Genomic DNA, 25,228 nt, shown 5'->3' on the forward strand with positions numbered 1-25,228 from the left:
AACTGAGTCTTTGTATATATGTGTCATTATATAAAGCGGTTAAATTCAGTAGGTTCTGACAGGTTCTAGAGAGCCGGTAGTGGAAATTTTGAGTAGTTTGGAGAACCAGCAAATACCACCTCTGGCTGCCCCCAGAGTGGGGAGGGAATGGAGATTTTGCAGTATCCTCCCCCTGCCACGCCCACCAAGCCACGCCCACAGAACCGGTAGTAAAAAAAATTGAATTTCACCACTGGTCCAAAGTATGATAATTTCAGCCTGGTTATATTTACTTATTTTTATCCCACCTTTATTACGTTTGCAAATAAATCAAAGCAGCAAACATATTCAACACACCTTCCTCTTCCCATTTCCTCCCAACAACAACCCTGTGAGATGGGTTGGACTGAGTGAGAGAATGATTGGCCCAAAGTTACCCAGCCAGCTTTCATGGCTAAATTGGAAGTAGAACTCATGGCCTTCCAGTTTCTAGCTTGCTGTCTTAGCCAAATGAAAGCTCTTGATTTTTTTCAATAAAAATGGTAGTTGTTGTGGTTTCATTTGAAAGTCTGCCCATCTGTGAAGAAAAGGGAGAAAAATAGAGGCAAAAGGAGAATCTTCTGCAAGAAGGAGCAAAAGGGGACGCATATAACTTTCTGATAAATTTTGATTTGTATCTGGGTAAATCCTGTCTTTTTTGTAATAAGGCCAGTCCTCTCAGCCAGTCGTTAACCACAATATGCCTAGCAGCCTGCCATATAACATAAGGAGTCCTGATTTAGCCACCTTTTAAGCATATTTTGAATTTAGTTGGAACCCGGAGATGGAGGAAGTAAGTATTTGTGTTATTATATGTCCTTTGCCCCCTTCCCATAGCTAATGATAGATTCAGTGGAATGATTTTATTCAGGCCTGTGGCACTGGGAAAAAATGTAAATGCCTCCTAGGGCTGCACTTCAAAACTAAATTGTCTGCTAAGTGGATTGCTTTAATCAAAGAAACATGCTGTGTCTCCTGACTCTAGGTTCCCTCTGAGATGTCTTTGCTCTGCAGGATACAGGTGCGCACATGTTGGGTATGGATCCTGGACCAATGCTGGCGTGGAAGGTCAAAACCTGGCACCTTTTGTTTAGGGTCATCTACTGTGTTTCCCCCAAAATAAGACACAGTCTTGTTTTCTTTTGACACCCCCCCCAAAAAAAATAATTGCTTGGCCTTATTTTCAAGGTGGTCTTATTATTTTTGAGATGCAAGAGGCAGCGAGTGTGGTCACCTCAGGCATACTGTGTGGCATATAAGCTCATTAAATTACGAATTACGAATTTAATTGTGTTGCAATATCTTGGGGAGGGCTTATTATCCAGGGAGGTCTTATGTAATTGCATATATCTGAGTGTTCAGCAGCCCATTTGGCTTTCTGCTGTGTGTTGATATCAAAGTTGTTAGACAGCTGTTGAGTGAGTGCCAGAGAGGGCTTCCTGGATTTAAGCCTGCAAATTGATAAATGAAGAAGATCAGTGTCCACAGGAAGAAGTGGGTTTCTCATAATTTTGTTGTATTCCTTCACTAAGGCTTCCTGCCTTTGTAAGGGTGGTGGTGCAATGTGACTCAAGACGGGGAGCCAGCAAGTAGGTATCAAAGATGAAACTGATAGTGGTTGTGTGAGTCTGGAGCTGATCAAACTCTGGGCTCCCAGCAGCTAGCATTGGCTGATTGACTGATTTATATGACATCAAGTTAATACTGATCCTTAGCGGCCAGATAGATTGATTTTCACCAGGATGATATGCCGCATCCTTTAGGTCTTTGTAGGCTAGCTCCGCATAAGAAGTCAGCGTTGAGACTTTGAAATGTATTGTACCATTCTGCATCTTTAAAATTCTTGCTATGAAGATACATTATACAGTATTTTTCTGTTTTCATTGACATTCTAAGACAGTGTGTTTTCTTTTTTTTTTCTTTCAGTTCGTTCAGCAATGGACTATTTAGCTTTCAAAATGTACTTCAAAATCCATTGAAACCTAGTTCTCTTAGTTATGAATTGAATTGAACTAAATACTATTATTTGGCCTCTTTATTTGGTGTCTAATCACACCAATACTTTATTAAGAGCTGCAGAGGTGCATTGGTTAGAATGCAGTATTGCAGGCTAACTCCACCGACTGCCAACAGTTAGATTCTCATTGGCTCAAAGCTGACTCAGCCTTGCATCCTTTCGAGGTCGGTAAAATGAGGACCCAGATTGTTGGGGGGAATATGCTGACTCTGTAAACCGCTTAGAAGTTGCTGTAAAGTATTATGAAGTGGTATATAAATGTAAGTGCTATCGCTATTGCTAGACGCACAAGGAATTTGGTTGCTTCCAGTAGCATGAGATGTCCTAGTGGAGACATTGTCTTCTATAGATGTGTCCCACATACTATTCCCCGCCCCCCAATACTTTTTCATCCCAGAGAAAAACAGTGCTAATCTATTGATCTTCTGAAGATGGTATCCAATGTTTTATTTCTTATGCAGTCTTGAGACTGCTGATCCATGGACAATTGGATTCTCCAGCTTTTCCCTCTGAGGATAGAGAAGATTCAAATCTTGGTAGTCAGGAAATTCAGCCAAACTCTTCTGCCAGCCTCCATGGCTAACGGTGTCTTGGAAACCTTCATTTTAACATACACACACACACCCCAAAGAGGACATGCTGGAGATTGAACACGCCCCTAACCAGAGATGGACTTAGCATACGTTTAGATGGACAAAATATTCTATTTTGAACATGCCCCTAACCAGAGGTGGACTTAGTATATGTTTAGATGGGGAAGATATTTTATTTTTCTTCAATTCTAAGCAAGAAAGGGTTCTTGCTTAGAATTGAAGAAGCAGGGCAAGGAAAGAGAGAAAGGCAAATGTCTACATATTCATTATTGTTCTATCTTGCTGGAGCCATCCCAAAGGCAGTAAACATGAAGACATCCCATCCTTAAGCACTCCAAACAAGATCCAAAATTGTAGTGTGAGAGAATAATACAAGACTCCCTGGAAGGAAGGCTTAGAGTCTGTGGAAAGGGACCATTTAACTTTTCAGGTAACTAATGGACAAATGTATTAGCCCCCAGAAAAGGAAACTCTTGGTGATTGAAGGGTTTTTACTACTCTGGAAAGTCATATGGAATCTGGACTATATTACTTTGGACATAGGAATGTTCAGCTGTTAAGATTCTACTTAGTGCTATGTTATGACCACCACTTTACTGGGCTGTGCTTTATGCATTTTAATTATGCATGTGTCCATAGAGAACTTTCTAGGTAAATGGAACATTTTAATTTAAACAGAGATTGTATTGTTTTCACAGCAGGCTCTATTTAAAAGAGGAAGAAATCATAGGAGATTGTAGCAATATGAAATGCTGCAGGACTTTGTCCTCCTGACTTCTAGAATATTGTTTGAAGTGGACAATTTTGTAAGACCTATAATTAAAGTTATCACTTGAAATACAACAGAATATAAACTCCTTACAATCATAAATTTATTTATTCATTTATTGGAAAGATCTTAGGTACTGTAATGTTGGGTGGCACACACTACAACAATAAAAACATAAAAACCACAACAGAAACTCCTGGCATCCTAAAAACAACATACAACATCATCACTCATCCACATTCAAGTGTACAAACTTCCAGCCTCACCTTTTTCAGATGCTTGCAGAAAAAAAGCCAACTCTTCAAGGCCTTCCAGAAGTCTAGGAGGAAAGGGCTGGATCTCGGAGAAGGAGTTTCAACAGGGTAGAGACACTTATGGAGAAAACCTACTTCCTAGGTCCCACAAGACAAATCATGGCTTGAACATTCCAGAGGCTAACAGCCTACACAGTCTCAGCTGGAGCAGCATTATCAGAACTGGAGTGAGAGTCTGAATCTGAGTCCTGGCCCATCAAACACCAGGTAGAAGTAGGTGAAAGGAAAGATTGTGTTATGGGTCCTGGAGAGGTGTGTGAAGGACAAGTTGTGTGTCTGCTCAGGGTAGAGGCAGCAAGTGGGCTACAGAAGTGCCAAAGCAGAGACCTGTTTGTATAGAATCTAGGTAGTTAAGATGGAAGTGGGTGGCTCTCAATCCCTTGGGATGGAAAGCTGAAGGGAAGGGAAGGTAGATAGGAAGAGAAAGGAGATGATAAGGAAGAGGATTGCAGTGGTATTGCAATGGCTTGGGAAAGTATGGTGGGAGACAGATGGGTGCTTTCAGGGAAGGAGATCCCAGTACTGCATTTTGGCTCCATGTTTGGCCCCAGATCCTGGTTTCCAGAGCATTGCTAGCTTTAGTCTCAATCAAATTGTGGATGGAGGAGTCATCTGGCTTGTATCACTGGTAGGACAACGAAGTGGAGAGGGATTCCCACTCTGAAATTTGTCTTCTTAGGTTTTGAGTATGGTATCAGCTATGACTCCAGGACAGAGTGGCAGTTGTTACTGGTATCAGGTGGCCTTCAGGGACCCTGCGTCAGACATCAGTAGAGGTGATATACTGTTTGCAAGACTGGGGGTTGCTTACTTACCTTCCTCTCTGTATAACTGCATCCCTAACTGCTCCTGGACTCTGTCTTGAGCTGGCTTATGGTTCTGGGAGGTTTCAGTCTGCTGTTTCTGGGCCTGGGATCGGAGCAGGGTTCATGGCGCCCATGGCAACCTTGGACCTGCTTCAACTTATTCATGATCTACTTCACATAGGAGGCCACATACTGGCTTTGGAATTTGCTTCAGGGCATCTGTTTTATTATCTGGATTGGGGGCGTATTAACACAGGTCCCCTATCATGGATAGAAAATTGGCCCTAGAGTGCTTAGGAAGTGCCCCTCACCACATGGAGACAGGAGCTATTACATTGGCCTGCCCCAGGTGCCTGATGGAACAAGTGTGGTTTCAGGGAGGAGCTGAGTTTTCTTCTGAAGCTCTTGTGAGTAGTTGGCTGGTGCCCTTGTCACTGCTTGGAATAAATAGACAACCAGGGTATTAGCCTGTGGATTTTCTCTGCATATGGAAATCATAGATGCCATGATATGCCAAGCAACTTCTCAAAGTGAAGCTGGAGGAAGACAAAGAGTGAAACTGACTGAGACAGTTGAGTCTGAATTCACACTTACCTTGTGGCAATAAAGATGGCAAAGTGTTCTTACTTCTCCACCCTTATTGCATCTGCAGATAGCCAGACAACCTCCTTGTTTCAGTGATCAGGTTCCTTCTGGGTAAGGAGGATCTGGCGAGCTTCTAGTGAGGAATATTCTCAACATCTGCTTGACTTTGTCAGAGTTGGCCTCTGGTTGAGCAGATCCTTTGGAAATGAGTCCTGTTTTCTGGGATGAGCTTGCCAGTTGATCTCAAGGTTGAGGATGTGGATGTGAGCGCATCTATTGCATGAGCTGCACTGAGTCCCCAGTTTCCTTATGGGTGCAATTTAAGAAGCTGATTATCATGCTTCTTGGCTTCTTGGAGTCGTGCTGGTGCAGTGGTTAGAATTCTGCCAACTGTCAGCCAACTACCAACAGTTTGATCGTCACTATCTCAAGGTTGACTCAGCCTTTCATTCTTCCGAGATTAGTAAAAGGATGATCCAGATTGTTGGGGGCAATATGCTGATTCTGTAAACCACTTAGAGAGGGATGCAAGCACTGTGAAGTGCTGTAGAAGTTTAAGTGCTATTATTATTGTAATTATCATAGTAATTATCATGGCACATGATGTCGTTACTTGTGGGACTACCTCTCCTCAAAAATATCTGCCTCTCCCAATAGATTGGATAGGGTAGGCATGCTCTAGAGACCTTCTCTGAAATTCTGCCATCTATTGGGACCTTTTTCATGGCTGCCCCTACATTGTGGAATACTCTCCCTCTTCAACGATTCAGGACCTCCCTCCCTTTAGCCTTTTGAAAGGCTATCAAAACCTGGCTTTTTACCAAAGGGCTGGGATAAGATAGAAAGAATGGAATGAAGGTAATTGAGACTTGCTATAGAGGATACTAAGGGGATGATTAAGGGCAGGGATTTTGTTCTTATTTGTTTTACTGTTTTATTATTGTATGGTTATGCTTTATAGTTACTGGTTTTACTGCTGTTGTAAACTACCCAGAGTTGTTTAAAATGAGTAGCCATACAAATCAACCAGACAGACAGATAGACAGACACCCTGTTTCCCTGAAAATAAGAACTCTCCAGATAATAAGCCCTCCTCAAAAGTATTGCAACACAGCAGAAGCCATGAGGTGACCATGCTCGCCGCCTCCTACCCCTCAAAAATAATAAGGCCTTCCTGAAAATAAGGCCAAGTGCTTATTTCTGGAGTCAAAAGAAAATAAGATCCTGTCTTATTTTTGGGAAAGCATGATAGATAGTTAACATATGATATAAGATAAACAAAATCAATAATGACTATGGGTACTCTATGCTTAGACAATTTCTAAAAGATGTTAATGAAGCCATTAGGGACTTGGAACACATTTTATCTGACAAGAGAAAGTACCAGATGTACCAGATGCACCAAATGACAGGCCAAGATAATGATTTCAAAAAGGATGCTTTACCAGATATATAAAAGAAACTGGATGAAATTTTAAAAATTAAAAGGGAAATATAAATGACAAACCAGTAGAATGACTTGGAAAATAATCCTTATTGGATCTATAGAAGAAGCTTGTTAAACCTTGAACAAATCTGTGCAATGGGATAAAGAAGAACTGAAATCAAATCCTATGAAATTATTGAATTAAAGATTCAGACTGTTAGAAGGAAAGGAGAAATATAAAATTGGTTTATTTAATCAAAACTGAAATAAGCCTTTTTTTCTGCAATGTTCTGACAACTGTTTGATTTTTTGCTGATACCAGAATTGGAAACTTAATGTTTTATGGATTTTCTTATAGATAAGGGATGGGATATGGAATGAAGAATTAGTTAATAACTAGTGGACTCTAAATGAGCCCAAATAGCTATTAATAATGTAGTCTTGGACCCTACTATAATCTTATGGGTTATTTTTTGAACTACGTTGCTCTTCTCCTACTTAAACTTAAGAGTTCTAAGCCTGCAATTCTCCATTGGTAGTTTTACCACAAATAACAACTGCATGTTTAAACTATATCAAAACTGTAACATTTATGAATAAACAAAAATCTTTTAATTTAAACCAAAAGCAAACAACTTACACACACAAAAGAAATATTTGTTAAAGATAATTAGGCAATTCTTTAAAAAAGGAACTTGCTTTGCACAGATCCTGAAACATACAGAAATATTTTACAGAAAAAATGTCTCTAGTATTTCAAGTTTATATTTTTACACAAATTTACACTTGAGTCAGATGGATAATCTATCATGTGAGGGCAAACTTTGAGGCAGTAGAAATAAATTTAACCCTCTTCAAACTCTCACCTATTTTTTTTAAACAATCCTCGCAGTCCACAAATACAAAACATCTGTTTCACAAGACTGAACTCCAATATATTGTAATTAACACTCCATACAGTAATGCACATAATACCACTTAAGTGTCAAATGACCTTGTTCTTACACTGGTAAAATTCCCCATACAAAATTGCTGCATTGACATTAGAAAAGAATACTAAAAATGATCAGTCTACATCCAGGATGAGCAAACATTTAAAAATCTGTTCCATGCTTTCCCCTGTCTAAAAAACATGGGAGGTAGAGGGTAAATATTCTCACCTGCAAAACAGACATTTTCAGGGGAATTAACAGGATTGCTTCCACACTTTATTCACCTTGCTACAGAATTCAAAACTGGTATAAAATACAACCCAACAGTTGCCTCAATCTGCAAATACTGAGGAGTCCAGTGTATTTAGAGGGGTCCAGGATGAGTCCAGTGTACTTAGAGCTAACTTGCTTCCTTATTTAGATAACCCCTGTGTTGCCTTCTGTTTCAGACACTGCTAGGGAAGGCACTATGTTTATATGCTTCAGAATTTCAAGAGTAAGGTTCCAGGGGAAGTGTCTGCCTTAAAGCGCTGCTCCCCAAAGATATTGTGTTAAGGTTGTGAAATGACAGACCATTCTAAACATTTGCAAAGCTGTAGGCTCAATATTATTCATTCTTGGAAAAAGAAAGAAAAGTGCTGGAGGAACGATTTGAAAATAAATAAGGGACAAGGTCATTTTATAGCAAGTTTAAGACAGACATGATGCCATTTAGTGTTAAGTGAATGAGAATGCCTGTCCTTTAGTCACTATGAAAGAAGAAAGATCAGACTTCATTCTTTCAGAAAGTTCCAGTTCAGTCAGTATCTAATGCCTCTGGAGGTTGCAGATACATATGACCCAAGTTGACAGAACCATCTTACGTATGTTTCTAGAAATAAGAATCCAGACACTTTACAATATTCATAATATAGAAAGAATTTGTAGGAATCCAGATTTTGATTGTCTTCAGCCACAAAATGAAAGGTAAACATTAAAAAGCAGCTAAAAGATGATGAAAATTTCTCTCACATTCACATCTTGGGAAAGAACCCTGTCCGATTTCAAGCAGTGTGCGCAGGGCAATGTCGCCCTTCATCCTTTCCTAATCAAGAAAGAATTACTAGGAAAAAGGTTGCACTGAAATACTAGATTCCGGTTCAGAATCAGCAGGTAGAGGTGCGTTTCCTGTATCGCTGGATAAGGGGCACAAGGCATTCTGGAAGTCCAGTTTGAAGCAAAAAAGGGTGATCCAGGAGTTCTTGTGCTGTTGCTCGCTCTAAAGGATCTCGTGTTAACATTCGCTCCAAGAAGTCCCTTAAAACTGGAGAAGTCTGTGGAAACAAAATTTGATACTATTAAGACATTTCAGGTAGATAGTTTCAATAATACAAAGTACTTCTAAATTTTTGAATTAAAGTTGCAATTTCTCCTAGATGTAATCCAAAGTTCTTTTTCAAAAACTTCCACGGTTCAGAACAAACAACAAAGCATTGAACGGCAACAATAAGACTATTATTATAGTTCCTTTTTTCTTTTTTCCTGAATTCAAAAGTTCTGTGCAATGGTAATTGTACTTGGAATCTACATGCTCCAAGTGACAGAATGTTGAGGCTGAAACTGAGGCTGAAGTCTTACTTTGATTACTCTGTCATCACACACATACAGGTCTCTCTTTCAGATCTTACATTTTTACAGTGAGGCTTAGGAACATGTGAAGGTCTGGTTACATAACACAGTCATATAAATATTTTCCCCAAATAATTCAAATCCTGTCTTGGTCACAAGACGTCATGAAAGATTTAGAAAAGCACTCTTGCCAATATGACTTTATAAATAAAAATGCTATAGAAGTACTATGTTTCCCGAGAATACAAACTACCCCAAAAGTAAGTCCTAGCTTGATTTCTTACATGTGCACCCAATATAAGCCCTATCCCCCCCCAATAAACCTTAAGACCCCACCCACTCCAGGGTGCCTGGGGTGGAGCAAGGTGAATGGGTAAATATTAAGCTAAGATGGGGATGGGGAGGTGGAACTGCCCTACTAACCAGGCCACGCAGACTCCAACACCTGCCTTGCTGGCCCACTTTTTCTGTAGCTGCTTGCCACCACTTGCATTGCCCCTGGCCTCTGTTTCGCCTTCAGAGGCCCTTCTGGAAAGTCCTCTGCAGCCAATAACAGAGTTTTGGATCGAGGCCGGGGGCAACACGTATGTCAATCCGGAACCCGTTTTTCAGCTGAAGAGGCCTTTCTTTTCCTGAAGGCCTCTGATGGTGAAACAGAGGCTTGGAGCAACATGCACAAGCGGCTGCAGAAGAAGTGGACCGGCAGCGGGCTTCTGCTGGGCGGGGCTGTCAGTGCCGCCGCCGGAAGGTGAGCCAGTGGAATACCCCTCCCCAAATAAGGCCTGGTGCCTTTTTTTGGTGGCAACAAAAAATATAAGACTGGGTCTTATTTGGGGGAGAATATAGTATTATGATGTACAAATGAGATAAAGATAAATGTTTTCCTCTTAGTCTTTGGCAAAGAATGACAAACACACTCAACTATTAGATAGTAAGACTAATCCATTAAACCCCACCAGTCATTTTTAAATAACATTGTGGGGATGTTTTATGGCAGAGCTCAAGGAACCTGGAAATTTCACTGATAATATTAATCACTGCATACAAGACAGATTCCAGCAATGTCTGAAAGGATTTATGTCTGATGTCATTATAGGTAATAGAAAGGAAAGGATAAAACACAGAATGTTGGAGCTTTTCAAACAACTATATAGATCCTCCTATATATATCCTTTTAGAAAGCAGTTTTAAAACAGAAAGGATCAATTCTGATATATGATATAAATTTTATTTCATATTTCCAAATAACTCAAATCTGTGCCACAGTACATGTGTTAATCTTTAAGGTGGCACAAATCTATCATTTGAGGCTAAGATGTGATATAAATATATAATTATTACTCTGAAGGACCTTTTAAAGTGCCAAAGGCATTATATCTTTGCAATAAATACAATAAATTATAGAAAGAATATTACACTCTTTCTTTGAGGCCCATCTATAATATTGCTTTCTGAAGGAAAGACCCTAGTGCTGCCACTAGAATAATTTTCGGGCTCTTCCATTTTCTCTTTTTAACAGAATTTTATACAAAGAACCAGGAAAACAGAAAAAGTTAGAGATAAAACATGGAGAGGTTATAATGTTATATGGACTTCTTTAAAATTGTGACATACTCTCTCAGAATTATAGTTGTAATTCTAAAATACAGAGATTCTATGGAGAATATATTTAACAAGTTATAGATCTCTGTAGAATATAAGAAGTTCTTGTATTCTTCTTTGCTTATACTGTATGCTTCTCTTTCCATTTCCTGTACATGTCTCTTTTTTACAGCATTTTAGAAAGCTCATGTAAAAAGAGTCATGTATAGGAAATGGAGGGAGCAGCATAAAACCAAAGAAGAATACAAGAACAAACTGAAGGAATTGTGCCAGGAGAGCTAAAGAAGAGAATCAGCTGAAAGGCTTGTGGGAAATGATTAAAATAACAAAAGAGGCTGTAGGAATATTTCAGAACATTAAAATCCGTATTTTACATCTGTCTTCCCTATAAAGAAAAAGAAACTCCTTGCTAGCCATCATTTGCCACTGATGGAAAGACAAGTAGACAAGCAAAACTGATGACAGAACTGCTAACTATAATATCTGAAAGTCTTGGAGAAACGGAAAAGTCCCAAAAGATTGAGGAGGGCAAATACTGTTTTTATCTTCAAAAAAAGAAAGAAGAGTATCCATGAATTTAGACTTGACATTTTGGTGCCTCTATGAATAGTGTTGTAAAGTACTGTATATACTCGAGTATAAGCCTAGTTTTTCAGCCCACTTTTTGGGCTGAAAAAAGCCGCCTCGGCTTATACTCGAGTCAGTGAAAAATTTGCCCGAAATGGAGGAGAAAAAGGGGCGGGGCCATGCCGCTGGGTGACACTCGTGAATGGCCCAGTGCCCCTGTGAGTTTCCCCTCCCTCTGTGTCAGTTTGCCGCGCAGCGCGCACCGCACCATCCCCCCTCCTCACGTTCTAATGTAATGCAGGGCTGTCTTACGATTCCCCTTCCTCCCCCTCCTGCCGCTCTGCAACGATGTCCCACCTCCTCCTTGTTATGGCAAGCAGCCACATAGCGATGTCCCACCTCCTCTGGTACAGTGATCCAATGATAGGAATCACTGTGCCGTGTGTCATAGGAGGCGGGACATCGCTCCCGCGGCTGCACGGGACATCATCATCACAGCGGGACATCAGCATCATGAGGTGAGTGAAGTATTCATTGAATACACCGCTAGTTTACTGTTTTTCTTTGAAATAAATATTCAAAAACATTATTGGTATCTATTTTTATTTTTGAAATTTACCGGTAGCTGCTGCATTTCCCACCCTAGGCTTATACTCGAGTCAATAACTTTTCCAGTTTTTTGTAGTAAAATTAGGTGCCTCGGCTTATATTCGGGTCGGCCTATACTCGAGTATATACGGTACATTTTTAAACATCATATTTATGAGCACTTGGATAGGAATGCAACACTTAATAAGAGTCAACACTTTTCACAAACAAATCATACCAGTTAAGTCTTATATTTGACAGACTTACTAACTTAATTAACAGGGGGGGTAGACAAAGTAAAACAGTAAAGCATTCATCTATGGTTCTCATGAGATCTTCATTAATAAAATGGCAAAATGAAGGCTAGCTGCTTGAAGGATTCATAATAGGATGAATGACTGAGAATATTTATTCATGTTCCCACATCAGCTTTGAGAATATTCTCAATTGGAACACCACAAGTACTCGCTTGGATTTTGATTAATAACTTAGATGAAAGTCATGATGTTGCATGTACCCTTTAACTTAAGGTCTCTAGACAGGCTGAACAGCCATCTGTTCTCATATTCAAGCACATTCTGCACCACAGATCTGTAAAATCCAGGATTTGATTTACAATTTATTTTTACAGGTTTCTTTGTTAGGAAAAAAAAGTATCTTGCATTCACCACTAGATGCCAGCAACAGTCTGCAGGAGTGATGGTTAAGCTAAATTCTGCCATCTCTAGTATTTGAACAGACCTTAGATCTATGTGGTTTTTCTCATAGGCAGAAGAGAATTACCATATGTATCATCTCATTGTATCTGATGTACAACTATATTTTAGCTCAGAGGAACTTTCCAGATGAGATAAAGCTGGAGAGAATTGCTAACACTTTGGAAAATAGTCGATTCAGGATCTTGATATTGGGCCCTATCAACAAGATGCAGTTTAGTGGTGAGAAAAATAAGGCCCTGCATTTCGATAGAAAAAAAAACAGATGCCCAGGTACAGGATAGGAAGTACCTGGCTCAACAATAACACCTATGAAAGAGATCTACCAGTAGGTGTCCGTGTGGACCGCTGCTTAAGCTGCCAAAAAACCCAATGCAGTCCTAAGTTGCATCAACAGAGGGATAATAACAAAATCACAGCAGGAGGTGATAGTACTGCCTTATACCACTCTAGTGAGGTCACTTTTGGAATACATTATCTAGTTCTGATCACCACAATACAAAAAAGATGCCAAGGCCTTATAAAAAGTGCAGAGAAGAACAAAGATAAGGGATCTGGAGACTAAATCATATGATGAATGGCTAAGGGAACTAAGAATGTTTAACCTAATGGAGAGAAGGCCCAGGAGAGACTGATAGCAGTCTTCCAATAACTTGAAGGGAAATGGGGCTTATTCTCCATAGCACCTGAGGGCAGGAGAAGAAGCTGTTTGGTAGAAGTTTGTCAGAAGGAGATCCAACCAGGAACTAAGGAGGCATTTCCTGACAGTGAGAATGACTCAATGGAACAGCTTCCTTCCTGAGTTGTGGGTACTCCAATGGTGGATGCTTTTAAGAAAAGATTGAACAACTATTTGTCCAGAAGATATATGGTATAAGGATTCCTGCTATTTACAGAGAGTTGTTCTAAAAAACCTCCAAGGTCCCTTTCAGTCCTGTGATCCCATGATTAGCTTATGAACTAGTCTACTGAAGAGAAGGACCAGGGGAGACATGATAGCAATGTTCCAATATTTGAGGGACTGCCACAGAGAGGAGGGGGTCAAGCTATTTTCCAAGGCACCCAAAGGCCAGATAAGGAATAATGAATGGAAACTGGTCAAGGAGATATTCAACCAAGAAATAAAGAGAAATTTTCTGACAGTGAGAACAATCAACCAATGGAACAGCTTGCCTTCAGAAGTTATGGGAGCTTCATCACTGGAAGCTTTCAAGACTGCCATTGGTCAGAAATGGTGTAGGATCTCCTGCTTGTGTGGGGGGTTGGACTAGAGGACCTATAAGGTGCCTTCCAACTCTGTTAATCTGTTTAATCTGATTGCCAGAGTTACTTCAAACATCTCTATAATTTAGAAAGGCGCTCCAAGCACAGAAATAGGAAGGCTGTATTATATGCTAGTTTATGTGTCAATTACATGAATATTTGCTTCATTGCAAGAATGGACAATTTAAAGGGTGTGGATTTATGGTCAAGCTCGGTTTCTCCAAAAATGCACATTTGTACAACAGCAATAGGTAAGAAGGAGCAAGAGGACTCCCCTGCAAACATTGTTCACGCTATTTCTAAATATTTTTGTGTATAATATTTAGAAGAGTATTCAGCTGCTACAACATACAGAATTGGAAACTTTTATAAACATATTCACCTTATGAGAGTTTTTCAATTTGGGAGGAGGGCTGTCACGGAGCCGTTTCATTGCTTGGACTGGAGAATCACTGAAATAGGGAGGTTCTCCATCAATCATTTCAATTACCATGATTCCCAAAGACCAGATGTCCACCTGCCAAAACAGAAGACTGCATGTGGGGACGATGTGCAGAAAGATATTCTACTTCAGAGTTAATAGACTTTCCCAGCTGAGATATCAAAGAACCTGAAAGATTATTAATTAACCTTTTTTCTAGCATTGCATCAAGAAGGCATTTTTATCTTGCTTTCACTGTCGTGCCATTGCTTCTGTTACTTATTTTTACATTCACTGTAATGAATTCTGCAAAAATCCGTGAATGTAACATTTTTATTATAACAGTCTTATAGTGATGCCAACTCTGTACTGATGTATAGCTGTACATTGCTGAAATAAATGAGAAAGCCACATCAGCCAACTCCTTGCATTCTGTCTGAACATGGCTTGCAGCACACTGAATTATATGGATCAGAAATAATAATACAGAGGGCAAGAGGAGACATCGAGTCATACTTTGTCATAATCTTAAAGGGTAGGTGCTAAAAGGGAATTGGTAAAAATATTTCAAACTGACATCCCTTTCAGGTTCTGGATCTACAATTACCTCAGTGGTATATGGAGACCTTGAAATAACTTCTGGAGCCATCCAATATGGTGTTCCTACTAAGGATTTCCGTTTTGGTACATCCTTGCTGATTTGTGCACAAAAACCAAAATCAGAAAGTTTCACCTACACAAAAGAAAGTAAGGTAACATTAGATATCCTACACTAAAAAATAGGGGGAGGAAATGGGTAAGTAAAGAGAGTGTAGGAGAAGACAGACAAAAGCTGTAATATAGAGATAAGCATCCAGACCTATCCAATCCAATAGTGCATATTTTGAACTGCAATGTTTTTGCAAACTGGCCAGCAAAATTTTTCTCTCTTAAATATAACAGGCTTCTTTTCTCAAAGTAAATGTATTAATTCATTTAAATATCACTTCAGCCACATATCACAAACCTAGGCCCAGAGTTAGAACAAAACACAAAAGAACAATCAAAAATAAAGATAATATAAACTAACTTATCAAGAGAGTCCACCCCATTATTCTCTGAAAGCTCTCCAGAAAACTTATAGTTATATCACCTGGATTCTAGGAAGAAGATATTCCTTAGAGAAGTGGCAATCACCAAGCAGTACTTCTTCTGGATCCCTGTCCCCTATACTTCCCCAAGTGATGGCCCAGTGTTAGCATGAGAAGCATATTATGTAGGTTAATTTCATTTATCAAAAAAGATGGAACAAAAAATGCAGAAGGGAGCAATGCCTGAGAATTCCAAATGAATTCTCTGAATTGGCAGAACTGGCAGCTTATTTATCTTTTAAAACTAATTCACACAATTGCTAACCGAGTATATGGCCCCTTGCCTAATTTGCTTATTTAAAAGTATAGATGCCGGAGACTGAACCTTGGACTTCCTACATACAAAAGCACACTTTGCTCCTGAATTGTGGCAAAGAGAAGCCAGGGAAAAATGCAGGAAAAGATGAAAGAAACAAATTAAGAATTACCCTTCCATCAAGAGTCAAGAGAATGGAGTCACTCTTAATGTCTCTGTGAATCACACCTTGGGAATGCAGGTAGGCAAGTGCCTGCAAGACTGACTCACATACTGTAGCAATTTGCTCTTCATTCAGTCTGAAATAGAGCAGCCAAAATTTTACGTGGGAGTAACTTAATTTCATACAGCAACAATTAATTAAATGTTCACTTATAGCATGCATGATATTTATGATACTTCCTGCTCCATTAAGAGTAAGAATTATGAACAGTCATTCTTAAAAAGTAGATAAAGTCAAAAAGTTCAGAACGAGTGATTTGGAATTTCAAAATCACATTTTACACAAATACAAGACACTACCCTGGTGACCAAACAAAATTTATCATTCTCTTTCCCTGCTGTAGTGGAAAATTGCTAAATTAATTTCACTGCCAAATTTGAATCTGTCAAAATAGTTCTCAGATCACCCCTCCAGGAGCTAATTCTTTCTCATGACTAGGCATTATTGGTATTCTTATTCTCCAAGAATTAAATTGATAGGAATCATTAGTATGTCAACAAATGTGATACTTTAAGTGCTATTTGAAGAAGTGCTCCCTTTATTTTGTCTACTCAGCAGCTCCTATCACAAAGTATTCCTTATGATAAGAGCAGACTGAAATTACATTCTTTGGCTGTTCTATAATATGGTGCAGCAAATTGTGCAAAACAAAGCCTGGAGCTATGTGCAATTTATAAGCCACAGGTTCTCTACATGGAATTTCAATGGTCTTTAACAAAGACAGAGGTTTTCTAAATAACCCACCCCAAGGTGGGTGAATTGAATCAGAGGAGAGCAATTCATATATTCCTGCTTTTTTCCTACCTGATCTGAGAGAGAATGTCTGTCAGAGCTCCTCCTTGGAGAAATTCCATCAACACCCAAAGCTCATCACCTACAAGATAGCTTTTATACATCTCCACCACGTTGTCATGCTGGTAGTCCCTCATTATCACGACCTGAGAAAGATGACAAAATACAAAGGACTGATAATTCACACTATCCTTTTTGCTAATGTGACATATCTCCAATTAAAAGATTCTCTTTTGGCCTATGCAGGTTGGTGACTTTCATTGGATGGTTAAGGGTCATAATCCATGATTTCAACATGCACTTTTTCACATCAGCATCCTTTTATAATTCAAGGACTGACAAGACATATTACTGGAACAAAAAATTATTCCATGTTGCAATCTTTTTTCTTTTCCTGGAAATTCTGATTAGTTTGGACCTGAAGGGCAACACTCAAGGTTAGAACAGAGACTATTATGTCCTTGACTAAATCATGATGATTTTCAGGCACTTCCACACTACAATACCACCATTTTCATTCCTGAAACTCTCAGTAGATTCTTCCGCTTCTGCTTCTGCCAATTCAAAATGCTGAGAACAGGGAATGAAATTCACTGTTCTGCCCAGGTTCCTAAAAAATTTACTGAAATAAAAGTAAAACAGAAAACAAAATCCAACCCCATAGTTCTTTCAGAGGAAAACTGACAAAATGTTTGTCAATTTCACACTTGCTTTTACCTTCTAGGTCCGGGATGGCGAACCTATAGCACGCGTGCCACAGGTGGCACGCAGAGACATTTGTCAGGGCACGCGAGGCGTTGCCCTGTTAGCTGGCCAGCGTGCATGCACGTGCTGGCCAGCTGAGTTCGGCTTTTTTAAAAGCCATTTTTCGCCCTCCCCAGGCTTCAGAGGCTTTATAGGAGCCTGGGGAGGGGGAAAAGAGTCTCCCCCACCCCCACCCTGGGAGTCCGGTTTGTTCGTAGGGTCGTTTTTAGTTCTCTGGAGGCTTCAGGGAAGCCTCCTGAAGGTCCCTGAAGCCTCTGGAGCCCCCCCCCCCGGGGGGGCAGGGGAGCCTCTTTTTGCCCTCCCCAGGCTCCTATAAAGCCTTTGGAGCCAGGGAAGCGTGAAAAAAGCATGCAAAAAATGGGGAGCGCCTCTCATGCACGCATGCGCACTGGGGCAGTCGCACATTGCATTATGGGTGTGGCACGACCCCCCTGCGCTCCCCCCTATGGCACACGAGCTAAAAAAGGTTCGCCATCGCTGGTCTAGATTCTGGAGGCTAGATTGCCAGCATTTTCCTGAAGCTCAGGAATTTGGAGAGAGAGGGGAGAAAGAGGTCTTTCAAATAAGGTAGTAGAAGTACATCATTTTTAAAAAGTAAAACACTTCCCTCCAGCTTTGCAATAATTTCAACTACATCACAGTTGATCTGGAAATAAATCAACTCAAGTGTTCCAACACTTTTAACAGGGTGGGAAAGCAGAAGTTCAAAACTGTTTTTAAACTGACACAGGATCCTTGATGAAAGTGCAGTATACGAGTTATTAAATGATATCAATATATGGCATCAAAAGCAATCTCTAAAAGCCAAATGAATAATCTTTCTTTTGTAGATGCAGTACTACATCTCACTGACATTACTATCTACTTTTGGGCAAATAAGGTTAATATTTAATATCTATTAATTTAGTCACCTCATTAAAAAGGAGTTCTCGCCGCTGCTGCTTTCGTAAATCCATCATCTTCACTGCTACCTGCCTTCCAGAATGCTTCTCACGAGCAATGCAGACAATACCCGTAGATCCTTCACCAATCTTGACGTAGCTTTCTAGCATTGTCCTAGGATCTCCTTGGTCCACCACCATCCTCAAGGCAGCTTTGAACTGCTCATGAGTTACCACCGCTGGATCCTCACTGGTTGGCTGTGCTTTAGCATCCAGAGGAAGATGAAGGTTGCTGGAGCTGGTTTGGGTGTGCCTGTTCCGTGGGGACCCTGCTGGCGATGGCCTACCTTGAGGCAAGCCAATTCTATGTTCAATGGTTGGGGACTTGTGAGGGGAACCACCAGCTTCTGAAATCCTAGCGTAATCAGGCACAGGCTGGTCAGAGGGAAGAGACTGGGATTTGGCTGCAGGACTATGCGGTGAACTCCAGTGCTGGGGTGCCCTGAAGAAGGGGTTCGGCTTGTAAAGAATAGAAGAAAATGTATCATTAGCAGAACTGTCAATTCAGATAAAGACATTAAATGTATTTGAATTAATACATTGCTGATGCAATCTACATAAATGGAATTATTGAAACAATTGTTTTGAATGGAGATTAAAGTATTCTTTGTATTTTGAAATAGTATATGTAGAGATTGCAGAGGATGCCATCTTGGGGGGGAAATCACCCAATATAAACACACACACTGTAATGAGCCACTTCAATATCTAAGTCCAAATTAAAGCATACTTGATACATGATTATCTAGTCTTCACTTGAAAACATTCAGCAGAGGGAAGTCACAATCTCTCAGAATAACTGATTCCATTCTTTTCTGTTATGAAATTTCTTCTAACATTCAACAAAAAATTGCCTGTATTCCCTGTCCTGCACTCTCAAATGATAGAGAGTTTCTTGAGCAATTTCTATTCTTCTATTTGAAGGATACCCTTATATGGCACCACAATTTTCTTGGCTTAAGTATGTATGCATATGTATGATAGGTATTCTACAAGCATCACCTTGTGCAATATCATATTTATGGATAGAGCAGGGATGAGAAACAAAATTCTTATTATTTTTAAAGTCATATAAAGTAAGGTAAAGAACCTGTCACATGCAGTCAACCAGCAAAGTGCTTATTATCTTTAGTTGAGTTTCAAAGAGGTAAGTATCTTGTGTGGCATCACAATCCCTCTCCCAACTGTTTTAATGGCACTTGAAGTTCAGTAGAGAAAAAGGTTTATACTATTGTATATTCTCTAAAAAAGGTCACCTGAATAAGCCACTTTTCTTTCTTGTTAGAACACCTTTAATACATCACAAGACCGATAGTTTAACTTGGTCATTGCCTAAGTGTTATATATATACTACAAAGTTAGACAATTAGATTTCATGCCACTGAACATTTTACATATCTATTATCTACATAACAAATATTCAATCATGTATCTTATTCACAAAAATAACAAAATTATATTTGTAACAATGGCACTCTAATAAAAATATGCGATAAACTCTTCTATACTGCCATGATTGTATATGCACAACTTTTAAATAAACAAATTTAGAATATGTTAAAATATAATAATGTTTAACAACATTATTATAAAGGGGATCTGCTACAGATAATTGTGTGAAATAATGTTATTTAAAATTAATTCTCCATTCTTTTTATTCTTACTCTCTCTTAACTATCTCCACCAGTTCAATCAGGCAACCATTTAAAATGTGCTTTTAATATGTCCCCAGCAGGTTTGGCCCTCAATTTGCAGCTTATTTCTTTTATGTTTCTTTATCCCTTTAGGCTTTTTTTATACTTCAAGGTCTGCTAAAGTACCCTTTTTGTGCATGGATGATGCCAGCTGAGCAGCTATAAGGGTTGGAATTTCAAATGAAACTTTTATCAGATCAATATAAAGGTGATCTGCAACAGAAGGAAGTAGTGTTATGTTCTTCCAGAAAACTCAATCAGTAGGTTCTATTCTGAACACCCAATTACTCAGCTACTACCTATATTCCATATTATTATTGTTGAAGGGACTTTCTCTCCATCTGATTTTATTCCCTGCTGTTCTCCCACTCTGTAAAATAGAATATAAATATTTTGGTCCATTTATTTTATAGAATGTATACAGGTAGTCCTTGACTCATGACCATAATTGAGCCTAAAACTTCTGTTGCTAAGCAAGGCACTTGTTAAATGAGTTGTGCCTTACTTTATGACCTCTTTTGTAACAGTTGTTAAGCAAATCACTATTGTTATGTGAATCATGTAGTTGTTTAGTGAATCCAGCTTTTCCCATTGACTTTGCTGGGATGGTAACAAATGGTGATGACATGACCCTGGGACAGTGGCAGTTGCCAATCTCCCGAATTTTGAACATGTGACCATGGAGATGCTGCAACAGTTGTAAAAAATGGTTATAAGTCACTTTTTTCAGGGCTATTGTAACTTTGAACAATCACTAAACAAAGGGTTATAAGTCTGTATAACTACCTCATCAAAAAGTAATAAAATAATATCATAGCAAAGCCAATCCTCCTAAAACAATACCCATCTGAACCAGACATATCAGACTCCGCTAATAACCTGAGGATAAAGAGAGGTGTTCAGGACTTTCTGGAAGGCTAGGAGAGTTGTGGCCACTCAAATCTCAGGGAAGAGTCTATTCCATAGGGCAGGTGCCATGACATAGAAGGCATATTTCCTAGGTCCCTCTTGATGGCGCTGTTTCAAAGGAGGACTCAGACCATGCCTACTTTGACAAATCTTGTGGAATGAGCAAATAAATAATTGGGAATTAGTGTCCTGAAAAGAACTTGGACCCATCATATATAGAGCTTTATAGCTGACCACTACCACCTTAAATTGCACTCACTAACCTGTTGGAGCTTTCAATGCCCATGACTTACATAGGCATACCACTGCATTTTGGACTAACTGCTGCTTCCAAATACTCTCCAAGGACAGCCAGGTGTAAAGCACTTTGAAGTAACTTAAGTGTGAGTGACTGAAAATTAATCCTCCTGTTCCAGGAAGATTATAGTATAGCCTTTATTGTCATTATTGCCATTATACAAAATAAAATTGGTTTACGAACAGGCATAATTAATGGAAAAGATGAAGTTGTGCACAGGCACACCTGACCACAATTGTTGTGCACAGGTGCACCTGACCACAACTACTCCCTGCTCATCTACTAGGAGCCAGAATCTAGAGGGACTTGTATGTCATCTCTTTGGATGGGGGAGTGCTACTCTATCCAGAATAAAAGATGGAAAACCCTTGAACTGGAGGGCCCGAAAGCCCAAATAGATGTATTAAGTCTTCTTATGGTTGAGTAAAAGCCAGTTCCTTCCCATTCATACTTCCATAGCTTCCAAAACCCAGGAAAGGACTTGGGAACTAATACTTGGATAGTATAAAGCAGAAATGTACAACTGATGGTTCTTAGCCTTGTGTTGTTGAATGACCTCCCCTAACAAATTCATGTAAATATTAAATAAGAATGGGAAGAGCTGTGGGGCCCTTTACAGTGCAGGGATCTAGAGCTCAGCTTCTCCCAACATCAACTGAGTCCAGTCCTGGAGGAAGTTGTCTCCCACTCTGAATCTTCTGAGCCAGTCCAGAAGGATATTGTGATATCACAAAGTGAAAACATTCATTACAGATATATTAATATATTAAAGATACCATTCATAGACAGAATTAAGCAAGATGAATTCAAAATGCTTTATTAGAAATCTAACTTTAGCTGGAATAAAAGATTGACGTGAGAGAAAATATAACTACCTGGATAGGTTCATTTGTCATTATAGCAGTGCTATCCTGGGAAAATACTCAGTGCAAGTTATTCTATAGAATCAGTGTTGGCAATATGTTGGTACAGGCTTAATTCAAAAGGAATCTGATTTCTTTTTTTGAAGAATTTAGAATAGGTATGTCCAACCCGTGGCCTGTGGACTACATGCAGCACTGGACAGCTAGTAATGTAGCCTCAGAAGACCATATAAAAATATTGAAAAATAAAGGAAGTTTATTATTTATATATTTTGTTATATATTTTATATGCAGCCCAAGACAATTCCTCTTCACTCCATGTGGCTTAGGCAAGCCAAAAGTTTGGACATGCCTGATTTAGAAAATATCTAGTTATGCACATTGGAATATAAATGCATGGCCAATATGAAAAATGACAGAATTGTAGAAATGTTTTTAGAAAAAGTTTTTTTAATGAATTTATGGTATCTAAAAGATTATCCTATTGCCATGGAATTACTACTGAGATTTATTATTAGCCACTGGTAACCATTGCTACTTTATTATGCAAATCTTTATCAGATTTTTCTCCTCAAAGAATGCAACGAGTGGGAATTACTTGTTTGTATCATCACAATAAGTCAAGTTTAATAAACAAGGTATTTGATGGTCTATTTGAAGATCACCCAATTAATTTAATGTCTATGGTGAGTGGAAAAAGAATTCAACAAGACCTACTATAGTAGTGGATTCTTATATTGTCAGAGAAGTGGACTAAATTATCTTTAAGAACCTTTCCATCTGTACAGAGTACAGAAGACAACCTTGAATATGGAAGAACTGTTACCTAGGCAAAAGAGCTGACACACTTTTTTAAATCCAGAAGAAAATGACATTTGGAAACAGGTCATATAGATGCCTCCCTAACTCACTGAACTATAAGAAGGAGGTACAGCATAATCAGACTTGCAAAATTTTGTTATTATAGCCAATATCAGTAAAAGTAGTTTTAGCATGTTATGGTATCTCCGAGCTATGTTAAAAGTTCTCATCACAATTCAATACTAATTTTCCTGGAATATTTAGCCTTACCTATGGCATAACCATGCAATTCTGACAATAATTCTTACATATCTATGTCAGAAAACAGATCTTAGTGACCAGTGATAGAAACAATAGATGATGGTTTAAAGAGGCCAGGTCGGATTTTCTACAATTCTGTATTAATTAGATGAAAAACAATGATATGAATTTAAATATATAGGGTGATAGAAGAAATTCTCCTTATTTAGGCCTAGTAATATTTATACTGCAAGCAAATATAGATTATTATCTTGCATAACACCCCTTATATACATTTTTTTTTGTTTTGACTCCTGTGGGTATACATACAGTATATTAAAGTATATATTGCAATCATTGTACATTTCGAGTGAATGCAGAGAGAGAGAACTGTCAGCATGCAAAATTACCAGTACTGCTTGATGAAATGTACTTCCCTCATTTCTGTCTACAATACCTTTTCAGTCCAGCTGAGACATGTCCCTGATAGCAAGGAGTGTTCAAATCACCAGCTTTGTTTTATGTATTCTAGAGTCCACTTTTGTAACTTTTACACTATAAATTCAGCACATTGTTTATGTGCCATTTAAAAAATAGCAACATAAACATACCCTTATTTTCATTTATTTCTATATCATTTAACTTAAACTAGCTAGGCTATCTTTTCATTTTAAAGGTGTTTACAGCAGAACACGAGATTGCAATAATATGAAATCATGGGAAAGTAGGTCTAGATCACAAATGAAAGCTGACTCTATCAAAATGACAGATGCAAAATGAATTGTCAGCAGAGACCAGATTTTAAAAACCACACTGGTAGGCCTTCTAGGTTCAGTAAATGATCTGTGGCCTCTCTTGCTCACAGTTCATAATGTTGCTGTTACTGGGCTTTCCCACATCATTCTTTTATTTATGAATATGCTCTGAGTCAGCAGGGCTCTGTACATATTCTCTTCAGTTTCTTTCCCACAGATGGGCCAAGGCCAAATTTGGTTAGCCATTAGCAGCTACTAACTGACACTAGAAAACAGCTTTATGATCTTCTCCAAAAATTCTGGGATCCTCACTGCAATAATCACTTTTGAAAAGTAAAATTCAGAACAGGTTTGGGATATGGAAGGGTAAGAGCTGGATAAAACTGATATTAAAGCATGTTTTTGCAGGTACCGTGTCTTCTCAACCTCATATTTGTACTGTTTTGAAGAACCAATACTAGAAATTTTGAAATCATATACCCTACCTTTCTTTCAAAGAGACTAGGACAGTACAGGTAGATGTTATCTTTTTAATTTGTTTTTGCTGTTACTCTTACAAAATCATAGTGGTTATTGGGCTTAAAAAGAATGGCTAAGCTTTATGGCAGGGCAGTAAGTTGACTTCACATCTTTCTGTTCCAGTCTCCATCAAGACTCCAATAGTTATCAGTCCATAATGCTGCTTACATTTTCATTTTATTCTGAAACATTATTCCAACCTCAATGCTTATTTAAGAAGGCTGTTACAATGGTCAAATGCCACTATGGACAAAACCTACATTTGATTCAAAAAATAAGTGGTGTTGTAGAAAGTACTGCTCTATTAATCTGGTACAGACAACTACTTTTTATACAATTGCATTACAGGTAGCCCTCAACTTACAATCAGTTGCTTAGGGACCATTTGAAGTTTTGATAGATTTACCTGGGTAAATTCATGGTACATGTGACCCAGATTTGAAGTTCCAAAATTTCAGGCTCCTCCTGTATGTGACTGCAGTTTGCCCACTTGGCAATTGGTCCGCCTTTACAGCTATTGATAGTGTCCTGTGGTTGCACAGATGTATTTTATGACAGCTTTATGGAAATTGGTTTGCTTAACTACTGCAGATTCATTCAATGATCATGGTGATTTTTTTAAAATGATCACCACAAAAAAGATAAAATTGGGTTGGTCATGTGGGTGACCCATTTTACAACTATTACGAGTTACGACTGTGACAGACAGGCTCCATTATGATCGTAACTCGAGGATTGCCTGTATCATGAAGAATCAGATGTAATAAACATTTGGAGAATTCTTCAATCCATTAGTACCTCTATGGTGGGGATAGGA

The 25,228-nt window shown here is 38.9% G+C and overlaps 1 protein-coding gene across 2 annotated transcripts in view; it reads right to left on the reverse strand.

Annotated features, from left to right (window-relative positions):
• Positions 1–8,605: 8,605 nt before the first annotated feature.
• Positions 8,606–25,228, reverse strand: part of PAK6 (p21 (RAC1) activated kinase 6) — a 28,349-nt gene continuing 11,726 nt past the window's right edge. Inside the window, exons 3-8 of one of the 2 annotated variants that reach the window (XM_032228070.1) lie at positions 18,303–18,791; positions 16,639–16,772; positions 15,784–15,910; positions 14,833–14,958; positions 14,187–14,321; positions 8,606–8,773 (exon numbers count right to left, since the gene is read on the reverse strand). In XM_032228070.1, coding sequence (XP_032083961.1) covers positions 8,606–8,773; positions 14,187–14,321; positions 14,833–14,958; positions 15,784–15,910; positions 16,639–16,772; positions 18,303–18,791 — 1,179 coding nt within the window. The remainder of the gene's footprint in view (positions 8,774–14,186; positions 14,322–14,832; positions 14,959–15,783; positions 15,911–16,638; positions 16,773–18,302; positions 18,792–25,228) is intronic. The other variant, XM_032228079.1, reaches the window with a different exon arrangement.

Source organism: Thamnophis elegans, chromosome 1 (genome assembly GCF_009769535.1).
Source record: "Thamnophis elegans isolate rThaEle1 chromosome 1, rThaEle1.pri, whole genome shotgun sequence".
Classification (NCBI taxonomy): domain Eukaryota; kingdom Metazoa; phylum Chordata; class Lepidosauria; order Squamata; family Colubridae; genus Thamnophis; species Thamnophis elegans.